A 22,955-nucleotide genomic window follows, 5' to 3' on the forward strand; every position below is an offset into this window, starting at 1 on the left:
TCAACTAAATGTTAGGAAGTCCTGTTAGCGCCAGTGCTTCCCTTCAACCAAAGCCACAAAGCTTTGTCTTTGCTGTTCTGTGTTCTCTTTGGAAATTTTTGAAAGAATTCATGAGAAAAGAGTAAATCTTATGCCACTGGATGAACTACACAGTGTCTTAAATGGCATGTACCATCGTGTGCCATGGAGACATACACAAACCCACGCAGTGATGGGTATGCTCATGGATCCAATTGGCCCACATCCTCCTGACCAGAGTCCCACTGACCCTCAGGGTTCCAGGCCTGAAGGGAGGAGGGTTTCTTGGTCCCCCAGTCATCCTGCCAGTGACTGGCTTGGGAAAGGGGAGTCCCCTGGGGGCATCTGCTGGGGGCTGTGGGGAGACACTGCCTCACTCCTGAGAGAGCCACAGAAAGACCAGAACTGCTTTTCCCTTCAATGGTGCCATGACCCAATAAGAGCATCTTGGAAGCAGCATGGAGCATAGAGCCCCACCTGAAGATAGCGGACCATGATGAAATGACAGCATTCTCCAGCCACCTGACTGACCGCTCCCACAGCCCAGGCTCCAGATTTCCCAGTGCAGCTGAGGTTAAAAAAAAAAAAAAAAAAATGACGCTAAGATCCAAGCCAGTTTGAGACGGGGTTTCATTTTCCAGCAGGTGAGAACCTCTATAGCACACGTCAGCATCCACACAAGTCTTCCCTAGACCTCCATGGCCTGGTCTCGGCAGGATTCAACACAGTTGAGCGCTCCGTGTCCTTGAAATAGTTTGCTTTCGTGCTTCCCATGACCCCTTTCCCTCCTCAGCCCCTTCCTCTTGTTCCAGATGCTCTTCATCAGCCTCCTGGGCTGGGCCTGTTCCATCTGTTCGGCCCCAGCTGCCCATGCGCCAAGAGGCCTCTTCTAACCCCACTCCCTTCCTCACCTACACTCGAAGACCAGGCCGTCTCTCTGGACTCACGGCTTAAAAGACATTCTGTTCCCAAGCCAGCCCCTGCCTGGACTTTAGTTACCTCTCTGGTACCACCTCCAGAAAGGTCAAGGGGCATCCCAAATTAAATGCACCTGGCAGAGTTGTTGATGACCTCGCTTTTGAAAATAAGCCAGTGGCACACCATCTCAGTGAAAGGCATCAAAGATTATCTGGCTTCTTACCATATGTCTAAGTCTTCACCATGTCTTATGGACCCTCCCCCCTAAGTAAGTCCAAACCTGTCCTCGCTTCTCCATGTCCATGACCAACCTGACTCAAGTCTCCATTTTCTTTAACCAGGGCTGCAGTTCCTACAACCGCTGCCTCCCGTGTGGTTTGTGGCCTCACCAGCCACCCTCATGCTTCTCCAGAGCACCAGACTCCATGTACCAGACTCAGAAGAGCCTTTGACTCACCTCTTCTCTCAACCTGAAATCCTATCCCAGGTCCTCCCAAGGCTGGCTCCCTCCTGGGTTTTGGGTTTTAGCTCATAAACCAACTCCCTCCTGGGTTTTGGATTTTAGCTCATAAACCAACTCCTAGAAAGGCTTGCCCTCACCACACACCCCCAAAGACCTCCACTGACCCTCTCTGCCCCTGCTGAAGCCTCCTTGTATATTGCATGGCCTGACATCCACTGTCCATCTCCCTCTCCACGTGAGCTCAGTGAGGGAGAGTGTGTGTTCCTCATCTGTATCCGGACGCCTCCTGTAGCACTAGCACATGTCAAGTGCTCAGCAAATACTTGTTGAGTAAGCCACAGATGATGGCATGTGAGCCAGTCCAGGCTCTGGCTGCCACAGCCAGAAAGTCACTCTGCTTAACACAGAGAGAAAATTACTTTATTAGAAGGATATTGAGTGACTAACAGCAATAATGAGAGGACTAGACAATCATTTCCAAAAACAGACAGGAACCAGGTTGCTCCAGAATTCACACCACCAGCCCTACAACTCTCCCTAGAACCCCCAGACTGCTGGACACTGGGTGGTCCTTTACCAAAACAGTTTGCCATCCCACCTGGTGGAGGGGTGGGCATACAAGGACTTCTGGGATGAACTCAGAGGATCTGCTCCATCGTTACTCCCACAAGAGTAATCAGGAGTGGAGTGTCTCCTGCTGTTCTTTCTGACAGCCCTCTCTCATCAATTCAATTTTATGTCTCCACTTAGGCTCCTGTGGGTTCATGTCCAAATGGGCTGGCAGCCAGGGCCATCTACACCATCCTCCTGAGCCCACCTGTGAATTCCCCGCAGTCATGGTAGACGGTTCCAGGTGTGCTGAAGGTTCTCCACCTCAGGAGCCACGTCTCCCTATTTCTGGGCCTGAGGACTTTCTCGAAAATGCCGGATACCTCACACCCCCAAGGCAGCTCCAACCAAAAGACATGAGAGTCGAGAAAAGCCTCCATCCTCCTCTTCCTCATCACATACTCCCCAGTGAGGTGAACCCTGGTAGTCCACAGCCACCCTAAGAGTGGTCTGCTCAAAAATAACATACCTTCTCTTGACTCTTCTGGGTCTTTCTTCTCAATTCTGTCACCTGTGCTTTCTACATACTTTCCCAAACCAGCTACCTGCAACCCAGCAGTTAGGATCCACTCTCAGATGCACCCGAACTAGGCCTGATTCACAAGTGACCAGGAGCTCCCTGAGCCAGATGCACCTATCAAACACAACTGCTCTAATATGAGTCTTTAAAAATTGAAGTATCCTTTCTCAACTAGACTGACTCCAGCATTTTTTTTTTTTTTTTGTAGCATGCTAACCATGTCTGTTTCTAACATCTTCTGGAAAAGTAACACCAATCCTGGGACCTCAGCATTCCTCTCGAATTCAAACATGCTTGGCAAGATCCCTCTGCAGATGCCCAAGCCCCTTCCATGAGATGACATTTTGCAACAGTGGCCTGAGGGTTTTCACAGACACCTCTGACTTAAGGCAGGAAAATAATATCTACTTTCCAGGTCAAGTGTTACTTGGAACGTGTCCCCATTATGCACCGAGGCCCTTTCCCAGTCCCCACCACCAAATATCTCTGGGCTCCAACAACTGGACTTTAAAATGCTTCTCCTTTTGTTTTTCTCTCTGTGGCAATTTTATGCTGACCATGCAGGTTCCAGAATCAGGAACAAGGTGGAAAGACATCCCTGCACTGGGTCCACGTTGGGCCTCCAGATCTCTGAAGGACTGTCCAACTCTAGAGTCATGATTCCAAAGAGACAGGAAGACCCACCTGGGAATCATCTGATGGTGCTCACCACTTGCACTTCAGCCCAGAAGAAGGTGGGAGGCACAGTCAACATCAAAGCTCAGCCCAGCATACTGAGGTCGGAGAAGGAGCAGGCCCCTGGGCAGCAGTCCCTAGCTTCTCTGGAAGCCGCTCCCCAATGGGTGGGCCCTGGAGAACCTGGCTCCTGAGCACCAACCAGGTCCAGCTGGAAATCTGACAACATGGAGAATTTGGCCAGGAAATCCAATCCATTCCCTAAAAATGAATCACCATGGGGGAAGAAACTTAAATTTTACCTTCTGGGTTTATGATATTGGCTTCCTACAAAAAGTCTTCATGCTTATTGTGATTGATTGGTTGGCTGATTGATTTTTAGTTCTATAGAAAGTTGTGGGTGAAGATACAGATACAGTGAAAAGAAGGCTCATATGTACCCCAATGATCATAGCAGCAATGGCCACAATCACCAAACTGTGGAAAGAGCCGAGATGCCCTTCAACAGACAAATGGATAAAGAAGATATGGTCCATATACACAATGGGATATTACTCAGCCATCAGAAAGGATGAATACCCAACTTCACATCAACATAAACAAGACTGAAGGAGATAATGCTAAGTGAAATAAGTCAAGCAGAGAGAGACAATTATCATATGGTTTCACTTACTTGTGGAGCATAAGGAATAACACGGAGGACATTGGGAGAAGGAAAGGAAAAGTGAATTGGGGGAAATCAGAGGGGGAGATGAAGCATGAGAGACTGTGGACTCTAAGAAACAAACTGAGGGTTTTGGAGAGGAGAGTGGGAGGTTAGGTGATCCCAATGATGGGTATTAACGAAGGCATGTACTGCATGGAGCACTGGGCGTGGTGCATAAACAATGAATCTTGGAACACTAAAAAAATAAAATTTAATTAAAAAAAAAAGAAAAAATGTTTGGGTGAGGAGGGAGTGGAAGGCACTTAATCACAAATCCAGCAAAGATGACGATGAATGGACTGAAATTTGCTAATAGTTGGGTCCAACCAGATGTCCCTGTGACCTGGCCACAGAGGCTCAAGCAGGCCATCCTCTACTCAGGCCCTGAACTTGAGCCAAACGTCGAACTTCTCTGACTCCTTCCCTGAGCAGAGCAGCTCTGGATACTGAGAAAGAGATGATAATGATTGTAATAAAAAAAAAAAAAAAAAAAGGAAGAATGGAGAGAGACTCTGTCCATGGAGAGAAACACTAGGTCTTGGATAGGATGTTGGGTAGAACGTGCTTTGTGCCAAAGAAGATGGAACCCAGCTGAAACCCAGCTCCCAGGGGAACAGTCCAAAGCCCCTAAGGAATGACAATGAGGGTCCCTCAAGAACCCACACGTCCTTGGGAAGTCTGGAGCGTTTCTGGGTCACGATGACTTGCTCAGATACAGTCTCCATTAGATTGTTACCAGGATGAACTAAACCACTCTGACCCACTGTTTCATCATCTGGGTAGATGCCAGTGAGGCCAGTGACTGAGCAGCGCTGCCTGGGGTAGGTGTGTGAAGCACCTAATACTTCATCTGACACACAACCGCTACTGGATAGATGTGAATTTGGTTTGAGTTCACACTAGCAGCGAGGACACGCCACACCCTCAGGGCATCACCCCGAGAGAGGTCTGGGTCTTGCTCACAAAATCCAAAACAAGTGTTGCAAGCCACATCCACAAGGCCGGGCTGGAAGTTCTTTGAGGTTACCTCAGAAAGGACGGCATGGACATTTGGGCCAGGGGCACACCAGGGTTCAGGAAGAACACAGGGTCTGCGGTATGGTCTGGCAATGAACGGGTCTTGAAAGGAAATCCACAGCTGTCAGGGGATCCGGGTTCCTGCTACTCAGACCACACTTTGTTGAACACAAAGTTGGGGCAGATGATCTAAAGCAGGGATTTTAGTTCCTCTGTGTGTATACATGTAAAAAACGAAACATGACAATTCAATCAATTCTTGCATATTTTAGATCAAAATGTACCCAGAGCCCACACTTCATCTCCTCTGCTATTTCTTGGTCTTGGCCACTGTCATTCACCTCTCACTGTCACCTGGGTTTACACTACAGTGTCGTCACTGGAACCCCCATCTCACCGCTCTGATGTCCATGCCCAGCAGCTAGGGGACCCTTTAAAATTCATGGCAGGTCCCTTGAGCACACTGAGCAATGGCTCCCATGTGTCCAAGTGAAAGCCAGCAGGTTTGTGGGGCCACCAGTAGACCCCCATCCCTCCGCTCATTCTCTGGGCTCCCTTCCCACCCTTGAGGTGCACTCTGTGCTCTAGGGTCCCCTCTGCCCAGAACCCTCTTCAGTTAGCCACCTGGCCGCCTCCCTCATCATCCTCAAGTGTTTTTTCCACAGTGGAGTCCCCGGTCAGACCCCCATGGTCACCCTGCTGGGATTTGGTGGCTGCCCCTTCCTCCAGCCTGGCCAGCTCCCAGAGCAGCTTGGCACTGGCTTCCTGACATGTCTCCCCATCTTGTCCCTCTCCCTCCTTGAGACTGTGAGCTCCTCAGGGACACGTACAATGTGCTCAGTATTGACCAAATGAATGAACATAAAACCAAGGGTCTCTGTTGAACAAAACAGAATTACACGGAAATGGGATCTTTGTGTTACAGTTGGAAATCTGGGGTAGCTAAGCCCACTGTGGCTTCTCAACTTTTTTGAATTAACATGGGGATAAAAAGCATTAGGGTCTAACATTAGGGTCTAAAAAAAAAAAATTAGGGTCTAGGTATAGGGGAAGGCACTGCAGCTGGCCAAGAGATTTTTGTTGTATTTGCTTTTAATATATTTTCTCTTTCTTAAGAAGAAAATGTGTGTGTGTGTGTACATATATGCAATTATCATATTAAATATGCATATTTGTATCCTTTTTAATATTCTGTGATAAACCACAACCGATTAATGGCATGGGTCATTTATCAACATTATGACATATTTACTGACTACTTATCTTTTTTTGTTGTGGGCAAGGTAAGCTGAATTTAAGCATCGCCTTCTTGTTGGCCATTTTCATGATCTTGAATTGATTTTTATCATCACATATAAAGCCACACGGAATACGTTTGAACAAGAATCTTTGTGCCTCCCTGACTGTATACTTGGTGAAGTCGTGGAAACTTGCATGCATGGTCAGATGGGATCACAGAAATGCTGCCCATCATGAATGGGGGGAGGGCAATATGGGGGCATTCATTTGTCAAAACTCATCAAACAACACACATAAATGGATGCATTTTTTGTGCATGCAAACATGAGGTTTTTTTTAAATGTGATGGGGTGAATAGGTACCCTGTGAACAAGGCCAGATGCATGACACCCACCATTCCCCAGCTTCTGGGCTTTTGTTTTCCCATCCAAAGTGCCCACACCAAGGAGAGGACCGAAACTGCTGTGGACATGGAGGATTACAAGAAACTGGGTGAGGTAAGAGGAGGGGGATACTTGAGGCAACTGCTGGGGGTGAAGACCTCTGGAGCAGAGGCAGCTTGTCCAAGGGCATTTGTATGAAGTAAACCGCAGAATATGCGAGAAACTTCTCTCCAGACCCCTCAAAGGGTCTTCAGTGAAATGTCCATTTGTCACTAAGGAACTTCACAGGCTACTGGTGTGCCTTGAGTGTGAGTCTTCCTTCTAGATGCCCCCTGAGGAGAAGGGGGAAGTGCAATGTTTAGCCCATCACAAAAAGGCCCAGCGCACTCTTATTGCATTCCTACTAGAGGCTGGTGTTGCCTGCCTGGCAGATACCTACCTTCTCAGAGTGGATCTTCAAGGGCCAAGCTCAGAGCACAATGCCCTGAGGACTCTACAGTCACTACTGAGGCAGAAGAGGACCATGGCACCTGTTATGGCAGTCTTTAGAGGTCAAAGCAGTGCTTACTTCTTTTGCCTCCCATGGGGAAAGGAAGGGACTCACTTCCTAGGGTGGCAGAAGGGGCAGGAAGTGGCAGGAAGGGGCAGGAAACTAGGACCTCCAGTTTCCCCCTGAGAACGAATATGTGTCTCCAGAGAGCCAGCCTGGGGACCCTGCTGCAGAGGTAGCCCAAGGCAGGGCAAGGCAGCAGCAGAGAGCCAGCCTGACCCCGGAAGCGCAGAGGGTGCTGCACACGGAACTCCACAGGCCTGGAGGATGAGGAGGAATGGGGAAGAGAAAAAGCCATGGACATCTCCACTCCAACTCCACTCAGCACCATGAGTCTAGCCGGCACTGGGGTTCACAGCAAAAGACTATCTGGTATTTAAGATTTAAAATGAAGGGAACCCACCCGTAAGACCCATTAGAGATGGTTTATATGACCAAAAGTGACTAGAAAGTGATAAGATTCAGCTGAAAGCCCTTGCAGGCGCTAGCTGCATAGTGACCAAGTGGGGAGCAGGTTATCAGAAATTATAACATGGTCTTATGAGCTCAATGGTGGTGTACCTCCTCCCCCCCACAAAAAAAGGATAAGTCAGAAGTCCTAATCCCCCAGTACATCAGGATATATGGAAATAAGATCATCACAGATAAATAAGGAGAGGTCACCCTGCAGTAGGCAGGCCCTTAATCCCATATGACTGATGTCATTATGAGGAGAGAGCTGTGTGTAGACAGGGTCAGAATCAGGGGGATGCAGGTACAAACTAAGTGGTCACTGGAAAGCAAAGAAGCAAGAGGGATTTCCTACAGATTTCAGGGTTAGCATGGCCTGGCCAACTCCTCAATTTTGGATGTCCAGCCTCCAGAACTATGAGAAAGTAAAACTCTGGAAAGGGAGTCTTTCCTCTGGAGCTAGGGAACTTTGGAGCAGCCGTCCCTGAGAAAGTCCCAGAATGCACATTTCCCACCCAGGTTGACTATCCATCCATTTAAAGAGAATTCATGGCTGTCTCTGAGCTCTTTGTAAGTCCCCTAGGTTGGCCTTAATCCGAAAGAGGGATCCTTTAAGATGAGAAGGGGTCAGCATGATTTTTTTAATTAAATTTATTTATTTTCAGCTAACAGTATTCATTATTTTTTCACCACACCCAGTGCTCCATGTAATCCATGCCCTCTATAATAACCACCACCTGGTACCCCAACCTCCCACCCCCCCCCCCGCCACTTCAAACCCCTCAGATTGTTTTTCAGAGTCCATAGTCTCTCATGATTCTTGGCATGTCACTCACCCAGAACAGGGGTAGAGAAAGAAACCCTATGGGGCTTCTGTGCAGGATGTAAGCAAAGGTGCCCTGCTGGTGAGAGTGTCTTAGGAGTTTCCAAAGATTTTTAGTTTCCCTGAAGCTGCCCTGATGTCCAGCCAGCCTCTCTCAGTCCCACAAAAGATAAGGAAACTCACATCCCCAGTGTCCTCTGAAGTCCCAAGTCCTCCCTCAAATTTCTGCAAATTCCCAGCAGGGGTTTCCTCTGTCCACCCCACCTTCTATTTCTCTGTCTCTTCCCCAACTTGATAGGGGCACAGAGCTCAGTGCTTCTACCAGTTTCTAGGCAGATGCGGCCACACTGAGTACATTTTGAGGATTTAGGAAGTTCAACTAAAGATCTGGATGGAAGTCACAGGGAGTGGATCACAGGGAGCTCTGCACACCCTCTGACCTCCTCTTCTTCCTCTCTGTAGATTAACAGACAAATTCCTCCCCTATCTGACATAAAGCAGGTCCACCAACATCCAAGTTCCCTACAGCTTTGACTGGAGCATTGGTCAGAGTACATGTGATTAATCAAACTAATTCAGTTTCTTTCCTAAGTGGGCTTCAGGTGCTACCTAAATACGTATTTATTTGTTTCTTGTGTTACTTCTGAAGACAGGAGAAAAAGGTCTTTAAGGAAAAACAAAACAAAACAAAAGACTTTATGCTTTGTCTTTGAGACTCCAGAAGAAGGTTAGGGTGTCCTGGCCAACTGTGCCCCATCTCTCAGCCCCTGTGGGGTGGGAACCAACCCAACCCTTGGAAACAGTCACTTTAAAGAGGATGCAGGTAAGGAGGTCAAGACTGTGGGTCCAACCAGAAGGTAGAGTACAGGATAAAAGCCTCCTGGATCTGAAGATCATGAAGATTCCAGAAAGGGTCCTAAGCAAGGAAGGCACCACAGGGCCACAAAGAGCTGCCATGCTGGTGGGCTGAGTCCCGGTCACCCTGCACCCCATGATAGAGCAGCCTTGTCCCTCCCCTAGAAACAAAAGGGTGGTGGTGGGCTGGGCTGCACTCCCCAGCCTGGGGTCCTCATGACAGCAGGTGCTATGGAAATACGACAGCCAGTAACACCAAATACATGACACTTTCAATATACTTTATTAAAAAGTTTCTTTGTATAAATTCCTAAAATTTTTAAAATTAAAATTAAACACCCTCCCCCACCCTGCACCAAAAAAAAAAAAAAAATCACAACATTAGAGGAATGCCAAAAATATTCTCTATTATGACTTTCTTTTCATTCTTTAATGAAGGCATTGGTCCCACAACAGTGCACAAAGATTTAGGGATTTTGCTTCCTTCTAAAACTAGGTCATTTTTTAGAGGCTTTAGAAAAGGAAAATTAGCTTGAGATCTAATCTAGGAAATTAGGGAAGTTAAAAAAAAAACAAAAACAAAAAAGTTGGACTCTTCTTTCTTCACCATACAAGGCTTTCCATCTAAAGTCGTGCTTACTGGAGAGGGAAGAAATAAACCAAGCAGAAGTATACAGATAGCGGTGAAATGTGGAGTTCCATCCTAGACCTTACATGTGCCCGAAACAGGCAGAGTGTGAAACTCCAGGGGGAGTCGGAGTTTATAGAAATGTTCACATGAACACCGGCCATGGGTAACTATTACACGACGTTCAAAGTATACGATATAACTGCCCGGAGACAGAGAGGGTTGGGTCCACAGACACATTTAGCACCATATTGATGGGTCATGCGGCAGAATGGCTCCTCCCAAGTTCGAGTGTAAATCAAAGCAGGAAATGGAACAGTGCGAGGATGTCTATACCCAGAGCTTCTACAGAGACGAGTTGCAACGGCTGACTCCTTCTTCTTCAAGAGGTATGTGCTACTAGTCGGCCACACTTAGGTCCCCATGGCGGCGATGACTCCAGGGTTGACGAGGGCTGAGCGTTGATGGACAGGGCAGATGGGGAGGGTGAGAAAGAAGTGCAAGGGAAAAGCAAAGTTACTGACCAAAAGGACATGGTGTTTCTCACAAAAATTGTCCTACAGCCTCTGGTTTTCCTCCCTCATCTCGCTTCTTTGCTGAGTGTCTTTCACAGCTCACCTGGCCCTCCCTGGCCCAGGTTCAGGGCCTTGTGTGCAGTGTGAGCGAGTTTGCTGCCTTGCCCGGCCCCAGGGCCTTTGCACACCCTGTACTCTTCCCATCCAGGCTCTGGCCAGGCTCTCGTATCAGCAGTCAAGTTGGCCAACACCATGGTGACAGTGGGTGGCCCCAGTGTAAACAGCAGTGTTTAGAGGAAGCCTAATTATTTAAAGATGAAGAGGGAGGAATAGTCGGGTGTGTCTTCCCTCATTGGAAAGAATCCAAGTATACAAATATGTTTTTAGGAAATAACGATTATTCAGAAAATGAATTTCCTGTGTTTTATTTGAATTATCTTCCTTATCTAAAGATAACATCCACCTCCTCTGTCACAGCTCTCATAATCATTGTCATTCAAATATCTTCACAAGGTGAAAAATTGGCCTGGATCTCTTCTCTGACTTACAAAAGCCACAGATACAAAAGAATCACCGGTCACTTACCAGGAGCGCAAACCGTTTCACATTCTTTCTGTGAATTAAATCTGTTTTCGTTGCCACTGCAACCTCCGTACCAGAATCTCATGCAGCTTTTGGTCTCCACATCATAGTACCATTTTAACATGAATTTCCTGCAAGTTCCTTCTTCTTTGGGCAACTTACATATGTCTTTAATAACAGGATGAGAAAAGAGTATTCATTAGGACACACAAGGGACTATGCCCTCAGTGCATGAGGCTGAAGGTCTCGACACAAGGCTGTTCAGAGCAAGGAGGAGAGTTTTGAGGAGGGAGACCCTCTTAGCCTCGCCAGGCCTTGCCTCCACCCTGGCTGTGGGATTGCATGTGATTCTCAATAAAGGCAATAATACAATGACCTTGATGGAAGGACCTCGCTAACTTCCCTCCAATCCCAAATGCAAGCCATCATTATCGGATAATTTCAGATGAAATGAACTGTGTTTTCTCTTTCCAGTCATGGGGCCATTTGTTTTCCTGCTCCTTCGCTATTAAAGCCCCATGGAAGGAACTACATCTTTTATTTTTTATTTTTTATTTATCTTCAGCATAACAGTACTCCTTATTTTTGCACCACACCCAGTGCTCCATGCAATCTGTGCCCGCTCCGATACCCACCACCTGATTCCCCCAACCTCCCACCCCCACCCCACCACTTCAAACCCATCAGGGAGATTCAAATTAAAACCACATTAAGATATCACCTTACACCAGTTAGAAGGAACTACATCTTAATAAAAACTATGTCGTTTTCTACTCCTTGGGAAAGTAGCAACTACACTCTGTCAGAATATAGTTCAAAAATAAAGCCATACACTAGAGCGTATCATGCTTAGCGAAATAAGTCAAGCAGAGAAAGACAACTATCATATGATCTCCCTGATATGAGGAAGTGGTGATGCAACATGGGGCCTTAAGTGGGTAGGAGAAAAATCAATGAAACAAGATGGGATTGGGAGGGAGACAAGCCATAAGTGACTCTTAATCTCACAAAACAAACTGAGGGTTGCTGGGGGAAGGGGGGTTGGGAGAAGGTGGGTGGGGTTATGGACATTGGGGAGGGTGTGTGCTTTGGTGAGTGCTGTGAAGTGTGTAAACCTGGCGATTCACAGACCTGTACCCCTGGGGATAAAAATATATGTTTATAAAAAATTAAAAATTAAAAAAAAATAAATAAAGCCATACATTCCATGACAAGACAAGCAGAAGGGGAATAAACGTTAAAGTGGAAAAGAAAAACCCTTTTTAAATCTGTGCGTTTGTGTGTGCGTGTGTGTGTGTGTGTGTGTGTGTGTAACTGAGGGCCTTTGAGAGTAGCCAAATTAAACAAGTAAAAGAAGTGTTACCACTGATCTAAAACCCATGATGGCAAAAATATCACAGAGAAAAGCTATTTTGAAGATACAGAAGCATTCTTTTTCCAGTTAAGGAAGTTTATGTTTTAAATGCATGCTTCTGAAACATCCAGCTGCAAAGTAGAAGCTACACTCTCTCCATGATGCCTGGAAAGAAAAGTTTACAGCCCTTCCACAGTAAAACGTCTGTTTACAGAGTTTTCTGGCAAACTCCAGATCACGCTGGGAAAGAGAGGCATTACTGTCAACCATTATCCAAAAGTTTGAAAACCGTAAACCTTCCTTCAACAGAAGTCCCTGGAGTGGATGATGCTGCATGTTTATGGGAATAGCCAACGTGCCAGAGTCACCACCCCCCACCCCACACCACTTCCCCGCAGGGCTGACATCTCCATGGGCCTCTATTCCCACCCCTGTGGGTTGCCCTCAGCTGCAGAAGTTGTGAGTGCCTGCAGATCTGATTGCACCAAGAAGTAAAAGATAAACCAAGGTCTTGGACTAGAGAATCAAACTTGGGTCAACCATCATGGACCAGACTCAGAGGTACCCAGGACTGAGGCTCAGCATTGGCCTAAAACACCCCCGATCACCTGGGGAGGCCATGATGCAGACACAAAGACTGGGGGTTCCACAGTAGCTCCTAATTGTAGACCCTCTCAGAGGCCCAGAAAACCAGAAGGTACTTGGAAGAACCAATGAGTCCAGAATGAAATGATGACAATTTAGGAAAACAACTTTTTTCCACTTGAGAAAAGTTTTCAGCCAACTGAAGGAAAATGCCTTGCTTTCCAGAAATGTCATGCAGGGGACAGAGCAAGGCAAAATTATTCTACCACCAAAGCTTACCCCTTGTTTGCCAGTGGATTCCCCTATTAGTGGGAAGCTCAGACCAAATGGTAACCCTTCCCCTCTTTTCTCTCCCCCTAGCATCCCCTGCATGGTTCATGTTCATTCCATCTTTGTTCCAAATGCTCTCAGTCCTGGCCACCTATGTTCGGCTATTCTGTTCCCACTCTCCTGCATACTCCTGAAACGGATACGAGTTTTCCCAGATCCAAGGACACACAGCTTGAGGCCACCCAATGAAAGGACACTCTGCTCCCTGACTGGTTGCTTTCTGGCTTCCTGGAATTTGTGCCCTTTATGTACAGCCCCAAACTCTTGCCCTTGTATCCCACACCCCTGGTGCCAGTGATGGTTGCTGCTAAGACCCCATAGGGTTCACCAGCATGGCACAGGGTGCTGGCACTGTGGACATGCAGAAATCTGGTAGAGCACGAGAAACGTATTCATGAGGGCCCCACACTCTAAAAAGACTGAAACATGGGATTCTTCATTTTTAAGCATGAAAATGGGATGTTTGATCCTTAAGAAGCCTTGTACTTTTAAATTCCCATCATCTTGGTTTCCGGGACACGCCCTGCAGACTGCACTCACCAATGCTGTGTCTATGCTAAAACAACCATTTAAAAGACACAAAAATAAAAATGTCTTGTGTCCAAAGACATGTGGTTTGAAGGACTTCATTGAGCTTCTCCCCAGAACAAGTCTTTGGACACAACAGTTGCTCACAAGCTCTCTCCAAAATGAGCACATCCTCTCCAGTGTGAGAGTGTGGTCTGGCTGCCCATGTGCTAATTTTCTCTTCCTTATATTGAGAACTCAAGAGGAGCCGAAAGGACAAGAGGGAGTGACAATGGTCATTAACCATTCCTGATTCACTTTTGCCCAGAATAATGTAAATACACTTCATCTTAAAAATACTGTTATGCATAGAGAGAAGAACCACATGGTCCTCTCAATTGATGCAGAAAAAGCATTTGACAAAATCCAGCATCCATTCCTGATTAAAACACTTCAAAGTATAGGGATAGAGGGAACATTCCTGAACCTCATCAAATCTATCTATGAAAGACCCACAGCAAATATCATCCTCAATGGGTAAAAGCTTGCTGCCTTCCTGTTGAGATCAGGAACAAGACAAGGATGTCCACTTTCACCACTCTTGTTCAACATAGTATTAGAAGTCCTACAAACAGCAATCAGACAACAAAGAGAAATAAAAGGTATCCAAATTGGCAATGAAGAAGTCAAACTCTCTCTATTCGCAGATGACATGATTCTTTATATGGAAAACCCAAAAGACTCCACCCCCAAACTACTAGAACTCATACAGCAATTCAGCAACGTGGCAGGATACAAAGTCAATGTGCAGAAATCAGTGGCTTTCTGATACACTAACAATGAAAATACAGAAAGGGAAATTAGAGAATCGATTCCATTTACTATAGCACCAAGAACCATAAGATACCTGGGAATAAACCTAACCAAAGAGGTAAAGAATCTGTACTTGAGGAACTACAGAACATTCATGAAAGAAATTGAAGAAGGCACAAAAAGATGGAAGACCATTCCATGCTCTTGGATTGGAAGAATAAACATTGTTAAAATGTCTATACTGCCTAGAGCAATCTATACTTTTAATGCCATGCCGATCAAAATTCCACCGGTATTCTTCAAAGAGCTGGAGCAAATAATCCAAAAATTTGTATGGAATCAGAAGAGACCCCGAATCGCTAAGGAAATGTTGAAAAACAAAAATAAAGCTGGGGGCAGCACGTTACCTGATTTCAAGCTTTATTACAAAGCTGTGATCACCAAGACAGCATGGTATTGGCATAAAAACAGACACATAGACCAGTGGAACAGAGTAGAGAGCCCAGATATAGACCCTCAACTCTATGGTCAATTAATCTGCAACAAAACGGGAAAAAATATACAGTGGAAAAAAGAGAGTCTCTTCAATAAATGATGCTGGGAAAACTGGACAGCTATAAATAGAAGAATGAAACTCGACCATTCTCTTACACCGTACACAAAGATAAACTCAAAATGGATAAAAGACCTCAACGTGAGACAGGAATCCATCAGAATCCTAGAGGAGAACATAGGCAGTAATATCTTCAATATCAGCCACAGCAGCTTCTTTCAAGATATGTCTCCAAAGGCAAAGGAAACAAAAGCGAAAATAAACTTTTGGGACTTCATCAAAATCAAAAGCACAGCAAAGGAAACAGTCAAAAAAACAAAGAGGCATAATACTCCATAGTGTATATGGACCACATCTTCCAGTATTATGCCTCCATCAGAAAGGATGAACACCCAACTTTTGTAGCAACATGGATGGGACTGGAAGAGATTATGCTGAGTGAAATCAGTCAAGCAGAGAGAGTCAACTGTCATATGGTTTCACTTATTTGTGGAGCATAACAAATATCATGGAGGACAAGCGGTGTTAGAGAGGAGAAGGGAGTTGGGGTAAATTGGAAGGGGAGGTGAATCATGAGAGACTATGGACTCTGAAAAACAATCTGAGGTGTTTGAAGTGGCGGGGGGGTGGGAGGTTGGGGTACCAGGTGGTGGGTATTATAGAGGGCATGGATTGCATGGAGTACTGGGTGTGGTGAAAAAATAATGAATACTGTTTTTTTTAAAATAAATAAATTGAAAAAATTTTTTTAAAAAAGAAAGAAAAAAAAAAGAAATAACCAGTAAATTGATGGAGTTTGGAGATCATTTAGGTTAATCCCCTCATTTGACAAATAAATCGAAAGAACCCGGGGGGGAAAAAAAAAAAAAACAAAGAGGCAACCCACGGAATGGGAGAAGATATTTGCAAATGACAGTACAGACAAAAGGTTGATATCCAGGATCTATAATGAACTCCTCAAACTCAACACACACGAAACAGGCAAACATACCAAAAAATGGGCAGAAGATATGAACAGACACTTCTCCAATAAAGACATACAAATGGCTAGCAGACACATGAAAAAATGTTCATCATCACTAGCCCTCAGGGAGATTCAAATTAAAACCACATTGAGATATCACCTTACACCAGTTAGAATGGCCAAAATTGACAAAATAGGAAACAACATGTGTTGGAGAGGATGTGGAGAAAGGGGAACCCTCTTCCACTGTTGGTGGGAATGCAAGTTGGTGCAGCCTCTTTGGAGAACAGTGTGGAGATTCCTCAAGAAATTAAAAATAGAACTTCCCTATGACCCTGCCATTGCACTCCTGGGTATTTACCCCAAAGATACAGATGTCGTGAAAAGAAGGGTCATCTGTACCCCAATGTTTATAGCAGCAATGACCACGGTCGCCAAACTATGGAAAGAACCAAGATGCTCTTCAACGGACGAATGGATAAGGAAGATGTGGTCCATATACACTATGAAGTATTATGCCTCCATCAGAAAGGATGAACACCCAACTTTTGTAGCAACATGGACAGGACTAGAAGAGATTATGCTGAGTGAAATCAGTCAAGCAGAGAGAGTCAATTATCATATGGTTTCACTTATTTGTGAAGCATAACAAATATCATGGAGGACAAGGGGTGTTAGAGAGGAGAAGGGAGTTGAGGGAAATTGGAAGGGGAGGTGAACCATGAGAGACTATGGACTCTGAAAATCAATCTGAGGGTTTTGAAGGGGTGGGGGGTGGGAGGTTGGGGTACCAGGTGGTGGGTATTATAGAGGGCATGGATTGCATGGAGCACTGGGTGTGGTGAAAAAATAATGAATACTGGTTTCCCGAAAATAAATAAATTAATTTAATTTTAAAAAATACTGTTATGCAGAAAATTTAAAAAATAAATAAATAAATGGGGGTGGGGAGACAGACTTGAGGAGCTGCTTGAGGCCAATCACCATCTGGTTAAACTTTCTGGTGAAATGGTGACTGGTCACTGGACATCCATGAGCATCCAAACACAAGGAGAAACAGAGACCAGCACAATGTCTAGAAAACCCTTCCAGGGAATCCCAGCTGTTCACAAAAGTTTCAGGAACCATCCTAGGAATCCTAGAACAGAACCATGGGGTGCAAGGCACCCTCAGAAACACAGTCTATTTTTGTCACAAAGACAAGCGTGCGTTCAGGCGTGTGTGAGCATGCCCAAGCGTCGTATTCATGGAAATCAGGAAAGATATTGATCGGGTCATTAACAGTGGTCATTAGCATTGCAACGAATGTTTTCTTGTGCTTTCCCATATGTTGTGGATTCTCAACAATGACTACCTATGATATTACACTTTGAAAAAGAAAATGTATTCCATTGAAAAATTTTGCCCCCTTTTTTTAATATAGTTTTGAGATTTCTATAGTGTCTAAGAGCAGCATTTTAAAAGTTATCTGCTTGGACATCTTCCAAACCAACAAGTGACTGGTATTTAAGTGCTTCCTTGAGCATAATTGGTGTATGGAATGGAGGGGTGAGTGTTTATGCTACAATTGTAAATATGTGTAAATATGCTCCTCATTCATTTAATGGTTTCAAACATAAGAAGGTTTAATAGACCCAGCATAGTTGATGTGGAATCAGGTTTTTCCAGCCACAGAAGCAGGTATGATTTGCCTGAATGAGTGAATGCCCGAGTCTACATCTGAGCATAAGCTGGGTCAAAGGGTACAGAGGAAACTTTGTATTTTAACCTTATTTTGAACATGACTGTGGTTAAGGTTTGGGGGGGGGGTCCTTTGCTTTTTTACATCTTGACCAATGGATTTTTATTTTTTAGCATTTTTATATTTCACAATAAAAAAATGGCAAATACCCTGTGATCCTCCTCATAACCCAAATATCGCCATTGATAAAGACACATTTTCACACAACAGCAAACTAACAGCCTTGGAAAGTTATTTCTCTTCTACCAAGCAGGGAAAATATTTATAGCTGTTTAGCTGACCTCAATCTGTGAGGTTAAGTTCATTCTATAAATGAGCATTAACATAAAGTCATCTATTTTCCTCACTACGCCATTTTGTGCCAGCCAATGTGACAGACTGGAACACAGTCAGCCAAATGCTGTATTTCATCCAATCTAAGCTATCTTAATTTCAATGTGCACTATTATTTTATATCCCCCTAAGTAGGACAAAACACTGTCAAAAGCATGTCATGTCATCAACTGTGAGTCGCACTTCAATTTTAGAAGTCTTACTAGGGGAAAATATTGAATCTTAGAATCAATAAAATAAGTAAAACATTGAAGAACTTCCTTCAGAGCTATGTGATTGACTAACACCTGACCAAAGTGGTTATTTCTACAGATTGTTAATTTCTAGAATAAGTAAAAAAGAATGTTATACATTCAGGGAGCTATCTGGGCTCTCTTCTGCATTGAAACTTCTCCAATACATATGGGGCAAGCCAATAACTTAGAATTCTCTATGTAATATTGGAAAAAGTTAATTTTCTGAGAAAGGAGAACTGTGTGTTGTTTAGAAACTTCAGAGTCTTTCTGTTAGCAGTGATATCCATAGAAAATATCTATCCAAGTCCTCTTTAGCCAAAAACAAGGATGAAGGAAATGTGCTCAAAAACCTAAAGCCAAAATTAGCAACTCTGTAGCAGTCCCAAAGCTAGCCACAACAAAAGGGGCACAGGCATGCCTACTGGTTTTAAAGGCTGTGAGAATTGCTGAAAGCTTGGTTTAGTTGTTGCTAACTGCCCTTACAGGCAGCAAATGCATCACAGAAAAGTGGATGTGATTCTTTTAGATCCTGAGAAAAGCATAACATAGGATGGGATTTTTTGGAATGTGGGGATTTGTTTTGCTTGGCTGAAGAAAATGCAAGTACTAACCATTTAAAATGGAATTGTGTAATATTGCAAAGCCTAGAATCCTGAGTGGTGAGTAATGATGCCATCAGTCTGTCACTGTCATCAACCTTCCCCTCAAAGTCCAGGCCTTCCTGGTACACAAATACTCAATGCTAAAGAGGACCAGACCTTATCTGTGGGACAAAGGATGCCCTCACTAGCCCCTCCCAGTATGTGTCTACATCAAACAAAGAGTGCCTAATAAAGGAATATCTGTTAAGCATAGTTTCTAAATTGTCCAACAATTTCCTATACCAACAAAAAGTCAAGATGTAAAACTGCTCACTCTTCTTCCTCTCCATCGGGTGACATGGACAGAGGACTTTACATTTCATAAGGATTCACCCACAAATCCCTACACAGATTCAAACACTGGTCACCATGTGCTCTAAATCCAAAGTGCCAGGCTATAACAAACTACAGTTCCTTAAAGTAGAATCAAACCCCAGAGAATTTTTATTCATAGAGGTTTAAAAAAAAAAAAAAAAGACAAGGGAAAGTATCTAACATTTAATCCTGGGACATGGACACATCTCTGTAACTACAAGCCATGCTTCTAATTAACCAGTTCAATTAAATTGCTCATGTCAACAGATAAAAATTAGCTTTTAAATTTAATTTTGCCTGCATTATCAAGAAAATACATCTTTGGAGAAATACTACATAGTATGGTAATTGATCTTTGGATGCAAAATACACAAGCCACTACTGGGCATGAATTTTATATATATATATATTATATATATAATATATATATAAAATATAAATATATTATATATATATTATATATATATATATGATGTATTATCTGCCCCAGGGATACAGGTCTGTGAATCATCAGGCTTATATATTTCACAGCCCTCAACATAGCACACACCCTCCCCAATGTTCATAACCCAGCCACCCTATCCTAACCTCCCACTCCCAGCTAGTGTATTTTATAAAAAGTTAACTTTATAAAGTGATTCATTATCACTCTTTTTCTACTGGCAAAAAAATGTGAATGTCATAGAAATGTTTTTCTCCCTGGGGAAAATTCCCAAGAGGACTTCATTGTAGCAGGGAAGTGGGGGAGGGAGAGGAGGCTGGGAGAGAGGGGAAGCTTTCACCTCCTGATTTTGACTCCCAATTCCATTGTGAGATTTAAACATTTCCTTCGAAAAGAGCTTCCAAAAGTGCCGTGCACGTGCACACCTACATATATTCATTGAGCAAATGTGTATGAAGGGCCTTCTCCAGCAAAGTGCTATTTTCTTACTGTGGGGCGAGGGGTGCTGACTAAGGGCCTTGTTCTTGAGCATGGCATGCAGTAGGCAACTGATGAATCACTGAAACTCATGATGTACTTACTATATGTTGGCTAACTGAAATTAAATTTTCAAAAAGCAAGTTACATCTTCACACTAACTTGAATCCCTAGCTGGGAAACACACAGCTATGCATGTGCCCACGCAGGGAAGGGTTCAAAACCTCTAAGTTCTGGGCTTGAGGTTACATAGTAACCACCATGAAAGAGAAAGGTTAGGATCATCTGTATCTAACTACTTGTAACCATGAAAGACTCACAAGCCCCCCACCCCCGACAAAAAACCTTTTCCCTGCCACATAGTGAGAAGAGACCGAAGTGGTAAAAAGGTCTGGATTAAAAGGACTTTCTTAAGTCTGAACCTATGACTCAGTCTTAAACAACAAACATAACAGCCCAGCCAGATTCTTGTTTAAAGATTACTTTTTTTATATTAACTAAATACTGTTTATATATTTGTGTCCATTCTGGACCACACATAAGAAAACCAGAAACATGCCCAAAGCTCACCATGGAACTTACTCGAAGTCATTTTCCCTCAATGAAGCACTGGATTCGCAGGAATTTTGTATTTCCTACACTCTGGGAGGGGTAACATTCCCAGTGAGGGGGGGAAACAGGAGCACAGTGACTTTGAAGTTACAATTTCTGTCCTGACCATATTTGGGGGAAAATCCTAGTGAGTTCTTTGCAGCTTCTATCTGAGTTCAAGTGCCATGGTGGGAACCCAGTCACCATGCAGGGGACTCAGGCAGGGAGCGGGAGTGGGTTAGGAGCTGCAGGTGTCCCAGTGCAGGGGACAAAGGCTCATTCACAGTCTCCTGATACAGGACTCAGAAGACTGCTTCTGTAGAGACTTGGGTATCTTATCCATCCCTAACCCTACTTCCCATTGTGTTAGTTTGAGTTGAAAATTAGAACATTAAAAGTTTGTACAAAATCTTTTTCAACGGCCCCTCACAAGTTCAAGTTTAAATTACCCAGTCTACCTTGAATTCCTGAATCATTCCCATAAATTTAGATCGAGAGAAGAGAATGTCTTGCTCTTCTGTCAATCCTTCCAACAGGAAGGCTGCAGGAGTTTGAAAAACACACGGCTGTCTCTACCACAGACCGATTCCTAAACTTGTGTCCAAAAGTGAGTTATTTTAAATAGTTTTCAGTTATATAAGTTATTTATTGGCTTAGAGTAATTACACATCTATGTGTATAATAGTTCCACAATTCCTGCTGTGACTTGGTTTCTCTCTAGTAACACTTGATGCCACATTTCAGTCTGGATGCAGCTGAACTAAGGATGATGGACAAACAGATGGACACAGATGTAGAGACAGAATATAGATACACATACAGATACAGATAATAAATACAGCTGTACACACAGACATGGCTATAAGGGAAGCCTCTTGATGGAATAGAATATTCTAGCAATAGAGAAGATTCTCTTCAGAAACAACTAAAAGAATCAAGAGGTCTCTCTCCGCAAGTGCCCCAAAGAGATGGATGTGTGGAGTCAGAAATCATCCAATTTTGTGTAAACACAGATGGGACAGGACACAGTCTCCACAGAAAGGGTAAGATGAAGAAACAGACATAATTTTAAAAACTTACAGAGGAAAGAGAAACATGAGGAATCCTGAAGAAAGGCCTAGAAAGCAGTGTGCCGGGGCTTCTGGCAAGGCAGTGTGTACAGAGAAGAAAAGGGCTTTTAAATCCAGCCCCAAAGCAGCAAGCCTCAGTAAATGCCTTTGGTCAGAGTCAATTACAGAAGGAAACACTGTAAAGAGGAATGCCTTCCTCCTCGGGACAGTGGACAGTACATTAAAGAACAAGGACTTGTCCCCAGTGAGTGGAAGTCTTTGGCTTTGGGGCCCATAAAACAATATGCAAATGCCCATGAAATTTTGACTTTGGATATTACTGTCGACATCTTTTGCAGGACACCCATAAACAGAGCGTATTAACTGTATCAATAACCAGTCTCTCATGGGAGAACACTCCAAGCTCACATTCCACTAAATGAGGGCTGAGGTCACACAGAGTCACAAGGTCCCACTGCTCATGAACAAAAACATGTAAACAGCTCTCTGTTCCAGAAACAGGTACAAACCACCATTGATTGAAATGTGCACACATTCAGGCCCAGGCACGCAGACACGGGGATGATAGACTAAGGCAGGTTGTGTGCTTAGGGAATTAGGATCAGAATATCCACCCCAGGGGTCACTTCCAAACCCACTTATCTGTCCTAATCTGTTTTGTGTTCTTTTAAGCAGTTGTTATTAGATTAAGTCACTGAGGGGGCAAGTTCCTATGCTTCCAGCATCACAAGCCATAAATCAGCTCCAACCCCAATAGGAGTAACAGGGAATCTGATCAAGACACACATGAATTCTTGGCTCCAGCCCCAAAGCAATTCCCATCTAGTTTTCTTGAAGAGTCTGGTGACAGGAAAGGAAAGTGACCATTTACAACTTGGACTATGCAGAATAAGACCACATTGGGCCACAGAGAGCCCATTGGGAACTTTCCCATAGAAGTCAGGCTTGCCTGAGAATTAGAACCCCAGCAGACAACCTAGAATCCAAGTTTCAAAGGTTTGAGAAGGTCTGGAAGGAGGCTCCTAGTGCTATTAACGGACTTATTACTCTCA

General features: G+C 44.2%; 1 protein-coding gene across 1 annotated transcript in view; it reads right to left on the reverse strand.

Annotated features, from left to right (window-relative positions):
* Nucleotides 1–9,632: 9,632 nt before the first annotated feature.
* COL6A3 (collagen type VI alpha 3 chain) overlaps nucleotides 9,633–22,955 on the reverse strand; it is an 82,422-nt gene continuing 69,099 nt past the window's right edge. The window contains 2 exon segments of the mRNA XM_032355273.1: nucleotides 9,633–10,308; nucleotides 10,955–11,119. Coding sequence (XP_032211164.1) covers nucleotides 10,268–10,308; nucleotides 10,955–11,119 — 206 coding nt within the window. The 3' untranslated portion in view covers nucleotides 9,633–10,267.

Source organism: Mustela erminea, chromosome 8 (genome assembly GCF_009829155.1).
Source record: "Mustela erminea isolate mMusErm1 chromosome 8, mMusErm1.Pri, whole genome shotgun sequence".
Taxonomy (NCBI): Eukaryota; Metazoa; Chordata; class Mammalia; order Carnivora; family Mustelidae; genus Mustela; species Mustela erminea.